Source organism: Heptranchias perlo, chromosome 1 (assembly GCF_035084215.1).
Source record: "Heptranchias perlo isolate sHepPer1 chromosome 1, sHepPer1.hap1, whole genome shotgun sequence".
NCBI classification, from domain to species: Eukaryota; Metazoa; Chordata; class Chondrichthyes; order Hexanchiformes; family Hexanchidae; genus Heptranchias; species Heptranchias perlo.
Genome location: NC_090325.1, coordinates 191,412,531 through 191,425,565, shown reverse-complemented (window position 1 = coordinate 191,425,565; position 13,035 = coordinate 191,412,531). Strand labels below are relative to the sequence as shown.

Sequence of the window (13,035 nt, the reverse complement as noted above, 5' to 3'; positions counted from 1 at the left end):
GATCCCAGTGTTTTGGCTTATAATCAAATACCTTTAAGGTGCATTCCAATACTTGGTCTTTGTGATGATCACCTTACAATGACTGGACAAATTCAGTGAACAGTTGAGGATTATACCCAAATCTTTCTCCTTTTCTATTTTTCTTAACACCTATTCACTCTGTACACTTTCAGATTTCCTACACCAATATGCACTACCATACGTACCCAAATCACATTTCATTTGCCATTCTTTAGCACACACACTTAAATTTATCTAGATGCGGTTGAAGGTTATATTCCCTACCAAACGGGCTGGAACATCCCCATTCATATTGGACCAGGTTTTGCCAGCAGGGCATCTAACAGCATCTGATAGTTAGACTTGCACCTACACGCTTCAGCTTAAAACATTTTTGCCCACTAAGTTGCTGAAAGTGCGAGCTGATAATGTTGCAGCGAGGGAAACAGGGCATCTGGAACCTGAGTGAACAGGGTATCTCCTTAACTAATTAGATTGAAGGATTGAGAAATAAACACGGGAAGGAATGAGAAGGAGGGTGGATTAAAGGGGGTGAGAATTCAATGTCAAATCAGGTACAGAATGAGAAATAGAGGGAAAAAAAAAATCGGGTTGAGAGAAAAAAAAGAGACAAAAGGAAAAGTAAGAATTATTTTTTAAATTTAAAATCTCCCTGAAAAATTCAAAACCTGAAGGAATGAGACTCCACACTTGTAAGAGTTAATTTTCTGTGCCAGAGGGGTTGATTGGCAGTCATTAACACTCATCACATCGTTAAGAGTACTTACATTTGTAATTACTAGCCCCAAATATCTGGTGGGTTTAGTTCATATCTACTACAAAATACAGCATCTTCACAACATTCAATGCATGTCAATGGTGAGGCAGACAGCGAAATGCCATTTTCGCGAAGCCAACTGCGGAGTGGCGCAACTTGGACAGCAACTTTTGGATATTCACATTTAACCATAAGACCATAAGAGATAGGAGCAGGAGAAGGCCATTCGGCCCTGCGAGCCTGCTCCGCCATTTAATGAGATCATGGCTAATCTGATTTTTACCTCAACTCCACTTTCCCGCCCTTTCCCCATATCCTTTGACTCCCTTGCTGATCAAAAATTTGTCTAACTCAGCCTTGAATGTATTCAATGGCTCAGCCTCCACAGCTTTTTGGGGTAAAGAATTCCAACAATTCACGACCCTCTGGGAGAAGAAATTCCTCCTCCTTTCTGTCTTAAACGGGCCCCTTATTCTGAGACTATGCCCCCTGGTTTTAGATTCCCCCATGAGGGGTAACATCCTCTCAGCATCTACCCTATTGAGTCCCCTCAGAATCTTGTATGTTTCAATAAGATCTCCTTTCATTATTCTAAACTCCAATGAGTATAGACCCAACCTGTTCATTCTTTCCTAAGACGACAACCCTTCCATACCCAGAATCAACCTAGTGAACCTTCTCTGAACTGCCTCCAATGCAAGTATGTCCTTCCTTAAATAAGTAAGGGCACCAGAACTGTGCGCAGTACTCCAGGTGTGGTCTCACCAGCACCCTGTACAGTTGTAGTATGACTTCCCTGGTTTTATACTCCATCCTCCTAAAAATAAAAGGCCAATATTCAGTTTGTCTTCCGGATTACCTGCTGCACCTGTATGTTGACTTTTTGTGTTTCATGTACGAGGACACCCAGATCCCTCTGTACTGCAGCATTTTGCAGTATTTCTCCATTCGAAAAGTATTTGGCTTTTTTATTTTTCCTCCCAAAGTGGATGACTTCACATTTTCCCACATTATATTCCATCTGCCAAATTTTTGCCCATTCACTTAACCTCATCGCAACTTGCTTTTTCACCTATTTTTGTATCATCAGCAAATTTGGCCACAAGGCACTCTGTTCCTTATAATTGGGCAATTATAAAGGAATGAGGGCGGAATTGGCTAAAGTGGACTGGGTAAACAGATTAGATGGTGGATAAGCAGCGGCAAACATTTAAAAAGATATTTTATGACTCGCAACAAAAATATAACCCTGTGAGGAGGAAAGACTCCACAAAAAGGGTGAACCAACCACGCATCTGCTCCTCACCTGAAGTTGCTGCATCATTTACGCATAAATAATAGTGAGCGCCATTAGCCTCACTGTTACCTTGACAGTAAATTCTGGCCCATTATTTAGTGTACACAGGGAACTCAAAACAGACCCCTGCAGTACTCCACTACTCACTGCCTCTAGGATAAAATCCTTTCCATTTATGACCATCTATTTTTGAACCAGCTCACTAATTTGCTGTTCAATTCATGTGTAACTTCTTTAAAGCTCAGATAGAATTTTTAACAAATGCCTTTTGAATCCAAGCAAATTATAACCAGTAGTTAACTTTCATTCACAAAATTATTAATGCCACAAAATATTTCAATATTTCATGAAGTTTAATCTATTTCTTGTAAAACTATGTTGTTTTCCCAGTATGTCCTCTATAATCTTTACATAAATACTGGATGCACTTTTAAAGGCAATATCCTCCATTACCTAATCCAGATTAACACCAACAATTTCCTGGTTCATGATTTGCTATTTTCTAAATATTGGGATAGCATTACCAAGACACCAGTTCTCAAGTGTAGCTCCTAAAAATATCAATGCCTCACCTAAATCATTTGAAGTTTGTGAGGTGCATTTTAAATAGTCCAGGCCCCTCTCACTACTTATCTATTTTCTCCATCATACGTTTCTGATCTCTACATGCATTTAAATTGCTTTTTAGCAGGTTATGGGTTGTATTAACAAAGTGTTATCTGTATTCAAGGCATACAAATTTTGAGGGGGAAAAACCCACCTTTTGCTAAGAATGTCTGGCTGCTCAATGGTCCTGTGACTTCCACCATCTTCTGTTATTTCTGTCACTTGCATTTCTAATCTTTGGGAGATTTCTGCACATCTGTTCATAAGCGTAAGTACCACTTCCCGTTCCTTGATTACTGTTTTGCAGTTCCATATCAAATCTTCAGACAAACCATTTGACCGATCAAACTTTCTAAACTGAAAGAAAAAAAGACTCCAATTATTACCCATGATAGATAGTGCTACTAAATATTCTGCTAAAAACATTGAAGAAAATGTTTCCTTTATTTTGCTGAATTTTGTATTCAAGATGAAGGACCTAAAAGCATTAGGAACAAATCACGTTTTCCTCCCACTTCGGTCACGATTATCAGGTTATAGAGCATGGTTGGATGCAAGTTGCTGTACACCTTAGCCCCCAACCAAAGCATGTCCTAGTGTCCAGCATACATTTATCCACACATTGTGTCACCCATGACTGAGTGGGAGCACACTCAACTCGGAGTCAGAGGTTGTGGGTTCAAGTCCCATGGCAGAGGATTGAGCATAAAATCTAGGCTGATACTCAGTGCAGCACTCCCTCAGTATTGCACTGGTCAGAGGTGCCATCCTTTAGATGAGTCGTTAAACCAAGGTCCCGTGTGCCCTTAATTTGTCCAGGGAGGAGGTGCAATTGCATCTCAAGGTCCGTACAGCAATAGTCTGAACATTCTCGAGTTGCAAAGATTGGATGGAGAGTGAAGGAAGGACAAGTGTTGTACAAACCCTGAACTGGAACCTTGCTTCCCACTTCCTCTAATATGTGGAGGGCCTCCTCCTCAAAAATAGAGAGGATGCAGCTTTGCTGGTTCTCCTTCTGTGGGCATTTTCTCCCTATTGTTATGTGCTGTCTTATCTTAGAAGAGCAGAGTAGTTGACATTGGTGGCATAAAATATCCTGCTTCCTGTTGGTATTGGAAGGACAGAAACATGCAATGTGCTAATGCTGTTCATGGAAGGAACTGGCAGGAGTGTGCCCTGTGCAGGCTTCTACTGAAGACCCTCTGGATAAGGAAATCGCTGGGACGAACACAATGTAGCCTATTGGGAAGCTGAAGAGAGTGAAAGAATTTGTGGGTTGGAGAGAACAGTTCATGCCAGTAATGATTGCTACAGTGCACAGCGCATAAACATGAGGCACAAATATGAGGAGCCCCGGCCTTGATACTCTGGTGAAACCATTGACTTTTCTGGCACTGAACTCAGGTCCTTTGCACAGTGCTTCTGGCATTCACTTGCACAGTGAGGATTTTGATTCCAGTAGCAATCCAGTATGTACGTGATTACACACACACAAAATAGATGTAACAAGAACAGCTGCTAATAACTAAACCAATTTACAACAGGAATACAAGTACAGACACATTCAGGAACCAATTGGAGTTTGATGATAATTTGTTTAGTTAAGATCGGCATGCAAGTGGATTTCACTATTGTGTAACTTGGAATTATTTAACCATACAAAATCCGGACTAAACCTCAAAACTTGAGAAACACCTACAGCCCTGGTTGACAATTTTCTTCCTACTTGGTTCACAAATTAATGAAGGGAAATAATCAATCATGCGTAAAATGTAAACTCCGATGTGTTTCGTGCCCAAAGGGGCTGGAAGAGAGGAGAGCAGTTTAATAACGAAGAAAACACGGGGGAACAATTTTACTTCTTTGCTGCAACGGTGGAGGATCTTCAACAGCAAAGGGCTTCTGCCCACCCATGCCTGCGCTCCTGACCTAGGATGAGGGTCATTTACATATAGAGGACAGGTGCTGTATTGATGTAGCACACCTGCCTCAAGTGGTACTGATGGGAAATTGTTGTGGTGCCATGCCACAGCGTAGTGTGGCCAGCAATGCCAGCCAAATTTATGATGAATTCCCCCCTCCCCCACTAACTTTACAAAGTTTCTGTTTTGAGCAAGGTAATTGATTGCTACGAGCGATTGCCTTGGTCAAAGCAGTCATTTAAATGATACCACACACCCCCACCCCAGCACAGTCTATAGTAACAGTGCACACTTGATTTTTCTCCCCTGTCCACCCAAGTTATGCTGGTTTACTGGTGAAACACTCAAGACAATCAGCCACATAACTTCCAATTTCTTGATTTAATACAAATGTCCTAAATCATTGTTTCTGATTGGGCCATTCAGCAGTAACAGTGGGGAATCCACATTTAGCTAAATGACTTTGGCAATGAGCTATAAACCATGGCCTATCAACAGTAGCCAAAGTTTGCCAAAAGGATTAATGTGGTCCACATAGAATTCCAGGGCTCTACATATACGTATATAGTGGAACCGTTGGTCTTACTTGCTGGAAATGGAAATGGGCAACTCGGTGAGATCTGCAGCTGTATAACAGTCTACCTTTTTCAATAGGGCTAAGTGACTACCAGTGCCTGCACCTCATTGGAGTAATGTGCACAATTCTGGTCACTGTATATGAGAAAGACATCAAGGTACTGAAGATGGTGCAGCAAAGGGTAACTAAATAAAAGCTCGTATTAGGCATCTAAGTTACGAGGAAAAGGCTGCAAAATCGTGGAATTTTTAACACTGAAGAGAAGGCTCAAGGGTGATCTTAGGGAAGCATTTAAGATCCTAAAGGGCATAGACAAGATAAACAGTATTTTTGAAGAGTCCCAAATTCTACAACAAGAATAGCCTCAAATTTAGAGGAGAGAGGGTGAAAACACAGTTTAGATTTAACTATTTTAACTAGAGGGTGGTGAATGTAGAGTGGACTGCCAAGGGAAGAAGTTAGGGCTGACTATCAGCAAATTCAAGAAAGTTGGATAATCACCTGGAGAAAAAAAAAATTGACAAGGGATATAATGAGTATGATGAGATATGCTATTTCTTCAACACTGGGATCAGCCAGCTGAACCACAATGGTCGTCTCTGGTCCTGTACTTGCCTAAAGACTAAATGAGTTTGGGTAGACTCACCCAGATTGCAGGGGACATGTGGTCACAGCTCAAAACTATCCATAACTCTGCACTGATTTTCCTATACCATGGGGATGGTTAGTGTGAGAGGTAAAAATGCAAAACAATTATATTAATCATGGACTAAATTGGCTCTAATTCACAGGTGGCCATTTTATTAAGGTTCTCAGTTGGCAGCAGAGAAAAGAGTGAAGCTTCTAGATTTACATTTGTGAAAATTTACCATTTTGGAGAGAACTGAGTACCTATGCAATCCCCTGCAATTCTTGGAAATTCAGTTATAGACCTCCCAACATACAGAAGCCATCTCTAATTCCAACTCCCACCCATTATCACTCAGCAGTGCCCAACTCCTTGATCCAAAGCCCTGACTGTTCTTTACAGGTACAGTTTAGTAGTGGTCATACAGAATGGCTGATTGAATAGTTTCAACAGAGTACATGGGTGACCATTCAATAGAGGATAATTCCCACTGACAGATGGATATTAACTTTCAGTAAGAGCTGCAGTTGCTATAAGCAGGTGACTAAACACAGCTTCCACTGTGTTCACAATAGTACTGTGTGGGAGCGTCTTTTATGGTCGGGCTGAGGCACGTTTCTGGGGTAGAATCATTCTTCATCTAACCGTTGCTGTACCTGACCTTGCTTGGTGTTGACACTGGGTGCAACAAGGCAAAATACTCAACTTCCCAGCAATATTTTTCATTGCAAAGAATGCAAAGTGAACCAAAAAGTTTAGAAAGTTTGAAGTTATTGCATTGTTACTTCTTACTGATACTCTGCAGATGCTAACAACTTGATCATTCTGAAAGTGATTCGAAAAAATTAGCAAAATATTAATCCAATCAATATGTAGCAGCAGTGTCGAGCTGCTTTGCTTCACACCAACACAGTAGTTATAATCTTAGTTGGCTTCACTTCGACAAGTGCTCGAGGGTTCTGTTTGTGAACAGATGTAGTACCAATTGTATCGAGCGACTTTCATCATACTCGTTGTCCTGTACATTTTATCTACTGTGGAATAACGCAGCAACAACAACTTGCATTTGCAGGAGCAATTATCAAGCAAAATTTGACATTAAGCCACAAAGAGATATTAGGACAGGTGACCAAAAGCTTGGTCAAAGAGGTAGGTTTTAAGGAATGCCTTAAAAAGGAGAGGGAGGTAGAGGAGGAGAGGTTAGGGGAGGTAATTCCAGAGCTTAGGGCCTAGGCAGCTAAGGCATGACCACCAATGGTGGAGCGAAGAAAATCAGGGACGTGCAAGAGGCCAGAATTGGAGGAGCACAGAGATGATACAAAAATTGGCCGTGTGGTTGATAGTGAGGAGGAAAGCTGTAGACTGCAGGAAGATATCAATGGACTGGTCAGGTGGGCAGAAAAGTGGCAAATGGAATTCAATCCAGAGAAGTGTGAGGTAATGCATTTTGGGAAAGGCAAACAAGGCAAGGGAATACACAATAAATGGGAGGATACTGAGAGATGCAGAGGAACAGGGACCTTGAAGTGCATATCCACAGATCCCTGAAGATAGCAGGGCAGGTAGATAAGGTGGTTAAGAAGGCATACGGGATACTTTCCTTTATTAGCCGAGGCACAGAATGTAAGAACAGGGAGGTTATGCTAGAACTGTATAAAACACTAGTTACGTCACAGCTTGAGTAGGGCATACAGTCCTGGTCACCACATTACAGGAAAGATGTGATTGCACTAGAGGGTACAGCTGAGATTTACAAGGATGTTGCCAGATGAATTTTAGCAATGAGGAAAGACTGGATAGGCTGGGGTTGTTTTCATTGGAAAAGAGGAGGCTAAGGGGTGATTTAATTGAGGTGAATAAAATTATGAGACACCTAGATAGAGTGGAAAGGGAGGACCTATTTCCCTTAGCAGAGGGGTCAATAATCAAGGGGCATAGATTTAAAGTAATTGGTAGAAGGATTAGAGGGGAGTTAGGAGAAATGTTTTCACGCAGAGGGTGGTGGGGTCTGGAACTCACTGACTGAAAGGGTGGTAGAGGCAGAAACCCTCATCACATTCAAAAAGTACTTGGATATGCAATTTAAGTGCCGTAACCTACAAGGCTACGGACCAAGAGCTGGAAAGCGGGATTAGGCTGGACGGTTCTTTTTCGGCCAGCAGAGACATGATAGACCAAATGGCCTCCTTCGGTGTCGTAACTTTCTATGATTCTATCTCGGAGGGTTGTAGGGCTGGAGGAGGTTACAGAGATAGAGGAGCGAGGCCATGGAGGGATTTGAAAACAAGGATGAGCATTTTTTAAAATCGAGGCGTTGCCAGACCGGGAGCCAATGCAGGTCAGTGAGCACATCAGGATATGGGCAGCAGAGTTTTGGATGAGCTCAAGTTTACGGAGGGTGTAAGGTGGGAGGCCGGCCAGGACAGCATTGGAACAGAAGTAACAAAGGCCTGGATGAGGGTTTCAGCAGATGAGCTGAGGCAGGGACGGAGATGGGCAGCACCAGTTTATGCCTGGACACCTGATTTACACTCCAAAGATGCTTTACACTGCAGTTTGATCTGACCCCACCATTGAAGCAACCAATTCACAACTACGTTGTTTCTCAAAACACAGACATATCCCATCAATTTGCCAGTGGAGTGGATACCACAAAAATGAGGTCTCTCCTCGTTAGTGATCATAAGGTTAAAAATCAGTTTCATAAATATCGATTGGATTTATTCGAAGAGTGAATGCTATGGGAGATAGTTATTGCAGCTCATTATTTAAACATACTGGCAACATCAATTTTCTATCATTACAACGTTCAAGGGTGCAGTTTTAATTTATAGGCCAGTTAAAGTCCCCTGAGCCAGCTTAGTCTCAGTTCCCTCCAGATAACAGAGTCCCCATCATGCATGCACCTCTGATACACATTTCCTGGGAATGATGCCAAATTTTATAATGTGCAGCTGCAGAAAGCTCAAATCAACCATATTTAAAATGTCACACCTGGTTCAGTGTCAAGTTTCTACTTCACTCACAATTATATTTAATCAAACTGTTATTTGGCAAATTGATTGTAATTTGGCAATGACAATCAAGACACTTCTTTAAGCAGGTATTGTCAATATTCCCAAAACAAACATACAAGGGATAATTTTACAAGGCTCTTGGCGTTGAGCCTCATTAAACAGAATATGAATCAGAGATAGGGATCCATCAATATGGGGCTGATTCTGTGATCCGCTCTCCTCTCCTAGCACGGTTCGATGCTGGGAGCCTCGCTTCACAAATCACAATTACGGGGGCACAACAAACTTGCTAGCAACATACTGGGCAAAGATTATAAGAGCTATTCCTTTTAAATGCTAAACTTTCAGCATCTCTTTTCAAATTGTTCTACATTTAAATTAGTCTTGGACTACCTGTGAGCAACACAAGATTTATTAGTACATATATAATACATTAAAAATCTTATGTCTGCACACACTTCCGGTCTACAAAACTATTTCCTGTCAATTTCCCCATTATAAATTCCTATGACCACATTTAAAATAGAACCTGCCTAGAGAAACAACCTATACTCCAACCAATGATACTGCTCTGCTTTCCAAACTGACACAAGTTAGGCTAACTATAAATAATGTCAAATCAATTATATAAAAAGGAAATAACGTATGACTTCACAATGGGTACTGAATAACATCCGTGTACCCTGGCTGAATCATTCCCTGGCCTCTAACTCTATCAACTGAAGACTATCCTTGGTCTCTGCATGTTCAATGCCACACGAAAGGCTAATTATGATGTAAATATACTAGCAGTTGCTAAGGGAGCTCCATGTCTCTAAATTGTGGAATCAGTACTTTAATAGATATGGTATGCACCCATACTAGTCTGTAGAATGGTGACAATGCATTCACACGTTTCATGAGTTGTGTTGCTCATCTTGCCACTAAGGAGCTCCCAATGCTGACTGCATAGTGAAGGCTCAAACCCACACTTGCTGGTTATTTAATGACCAACTACTAATTATCCTTCTGCAGGTCAGGAGTGGGAGAGGTCCCTTTTCAGTCAAGTTGGCTGCAAAATTCCACGCCTGGCAATGATTGGAACCCAAATGAACCACTAGGCAAACCAGCAACCGAGCCAGCAAGGTCCACAGTACACCAGAATGCTGATGACCGACAATGCTCATGTTGGGACTGAAAGCTGACAAATCCTCTGGACCTGATGGCCTACATCCTAGGGTTTTAAAAAGAGGTGGCTGCCGAGATAGTATATGCATTGGTTTTCATCTTCCAGAATTCCCCAAATTGTAGAACGTTCCCCGTGGAATGGAAGGTAGCAAATGTAACCCCGTTATTCAAGAAAGGAGGGAGAGAAAACACTGAACTATAGGCCAGTTAGCCTGACATCAGTATTAGGGAAAATGCTAGAATCTATTAAGGATGCAGTAACAAGGCACTTAGAAAATCATAATATGATTAGGCAGACTCAACACAGTTTTATGAAAGGGAAATCATGTTTGACAAATCTATTGGAGTTTTTTGAGGGTGTAACTAGCAAGGGGGAAACCAGTGGGTGTAGTATATTTGGATTTTCAAAAAGGCATTCGATAAGGTGTGACACAAAAGGTTGTTACACGAGATTAGGGCTCATGGGATTGGGGGTAATATATTAGCATGGATTGAGGATTGGTTAACAGACAGAAAACGGAGTAGGAATAAATGGGTCATTTTCGGGTTGGCAGGTTGTAATTAGTGGGGTGTCGCAAGGATCAGTGCTTCTTTACAATAAATCAATAAGATGAGGGGATCGAGTGTAATGTATCCAAGGTCACTGACGATACAAAGCTGGGTGGGAAAATAAGCTGTGAGGAAGAGGCAAAGAGGCTGCAAAGGGATATAGACAGGTTAAGTGATGAGTAGGTGGCAGATGGAGTATAATGTGGGGAAATGTGAAATTATCCACTTTGGTAGGAACAATGCAAAAGCAGAATATTTTTTATAAAAGGTGAGACACCAAAATAGCAGTGGTAGTCAGTGGGAATTGGGTGTCTTTGTACACGAATTACAGAAAGTTAACATGCAGATACAGCAAGCAATTAGGAAGGCAAATGGTATGTTCACCTTTATTGCAAGGGGTTTGGAGTATAAGAGAAAGAAGGTCTTGCTGCAATTATATAGAGCTCTGGTGAGACCACACCTGGAGTACTGTGTACCGTTTTGGTCTCCTTACCTAAGGAAGGATATACTTGCCTTAAGAGGGGGTGCAATGAAGGTTCACTAGATTGATTCATGGGATGAGAGGGTTGTCCTATGAGGAGAGATTGAGTAGAATGGGCCTATACTCTCTGGAGTTTAGAAGAACGAGAAGTGATCTCACTGAAATGTATAAAATTCTTAGAGGGTTTGACAGCAAAGAGGCTGTTTCTCCCGGCTGGGGAGTCTAGAATTAGGGGTCATAGTCTCAAGATAAGAGGGTAGCCATTAGGGCTGAGATGAGGAAAAATGTCTTCACTCAGTTGTGGACCTATGGAATTCTTTACCCCAGAGGGCTATGGATGCTCAGTCGTTGTGTATATTCAAGACTGAGATCGATAAGATTTTTGGACACTAAGGGAATTAGGGGATATGGGGAACGGGCGGGAAAGAGGAGTCGAGGTAGAAGATCAGCCATGATCTTATTGAAAGGCGGAGCAGGGTCATGGGGCCGTATGGCCTACTCCTGCTCCTAGGTCTTACGTTCTTAGATGGGACTGACCAATCTCTAGGGGTTGGGATTTTCCCCACTCAGCTTCAGGTGACCCTGCAAGCCAATACTAACAGGTAGTATGGTCCTAGCTGGACAAAGCAAAGCTTGCAAGTTCTGCTCTGGTTAAAATCCAGGAGTAACCCTCTGCACACTTGGCATCATCAAGAGCTTCTTATGGCAAGAAGGTAGAACATGTCTTCCTGCAACAGGAAATACTGCATTTTTTACCAGGAGATCATCAGAGTAGTTGTTGGCAGCAAACATCCCAACTTTTCCCTACAATTCTATTTTGGGAAGTGTAAGCAGCATTGGGTTATGTTGACAGCTAAAATATATTTTTTAAAGTTAATAGCTGCATTTTGTTTCTGATTATGCTTCCTTGCTAAGACTACAACTACAACAACCATTCAAGCTTTCAGTCACTGCTTTACAGATTTTTTAAAAAATTAGTTCTCAGTAGAATCTATTTATTATACAAACTAAATGAACTGGATGGTGGTCTGCCAGTTATTTAGCTAAGAGTTATGGTTTGTAACCAAAAAATAGTTGAGTATTTTCAGTTTCCGTAAGTGTAGACTCCAGCTGAACATACAAACAATGACGGACAGGAAAAGACCCACCGGCCAATTCAGCCTGTCCCACACAACTGCGATGCCTTGCATATCACAACATGTACACTCCTCACCCCACCCAAAAGTCATGTAATCTCCTGGGAGAGGCGAAAAACTGGATTTAAAAACCCAGGCCAAATAGGGAAAAAAAAGAGTCTGGAAAATTCCTCCGAGGCATTAGGTGATTGAAAAGTTTAATTAACTTTGAATTCTTGCAATTTCAATGAACTTTTTGAAAAACATATTAAAAAGTTATCAATACATCAGTTTGCTGTGGTATGAAACTGATTCAATAGAGACTTCAAGACATAAACATTGCCAAATCTATGTCCTTTGTTTACAATTAAAACTGAACAATGGAACAGGTTGCACTTCAAATATAAAAGAATGCAGTACAATAGTCCAAGCGTGCTATCTCTTCCTCCCCTATCACTTGTGCTGACCTAATCAGGCCAGCTTTAGGATCCAGCAGCTAAGATTATCTGAGGAAAGGAAAAGACACTGCTTTTAGGTGTAAACAGATGTTATGCCACAATTGGATAGAAAAAGAATAGGAGGACTCAAGGTGGCCATACTTCAGATGGAAATGAGTGTAATACGTAAAGTTGTTCAGTGTTGTCACTGGGCTTAAATCAATACGTGATAGAAGAAACTGTACTTAAGCCAATATACATGAACACTGTGTTACTGTTAATGCATCACTTCAAATTGCTCCCACTACCACCAGACTTGTAACCAGCAATATTTCACCCTAGTTATATAGCTTGCAATGCCCTCTACAAATAAAACCAATGTTTGCAAGGACAGAATCGACAACTGCATTGCTCACAGTTCAAGTGGACATAGTACAAAAAATCTGCCGGCCAACCAATGC

The 13,035-nt window shown here is 41.4% G+C and overlaps 1 protein-coding gene across 6 annotated transcripts in view; it reads right to left on the bottom strand.

The window, feature by feature from the left end:
• The window catches only part of LOC137330132 (SWI/SNF-related matrix-associated actin-dependent regulator of chromatin subfamily A containing DEAD/H box 1-like), a 95,232-nt gene that overhangs the window by 26,166 nt on the left and 56,031 nt on the right, over positions 1–13,035 (bottom strand). For all 6 annotated transcript variants that reach the window (XR_010965015.1, XR_010965011.1, XM_067994472.1 and 3 more), the window contains exon 9: positions 2,836–3,038. Coding sequence is in view for 4 of the 6 variants with exons in the window: in XM_067994472.1 (XP_067850573.1) it covers positions 2,836–3,038 (203 nt within the window). In the remaining 2 variants the exon portion in view is untranslated. The remainder of the gene's footprint in view (positions 1–2,835; positions 3,039–13,035) is intronic.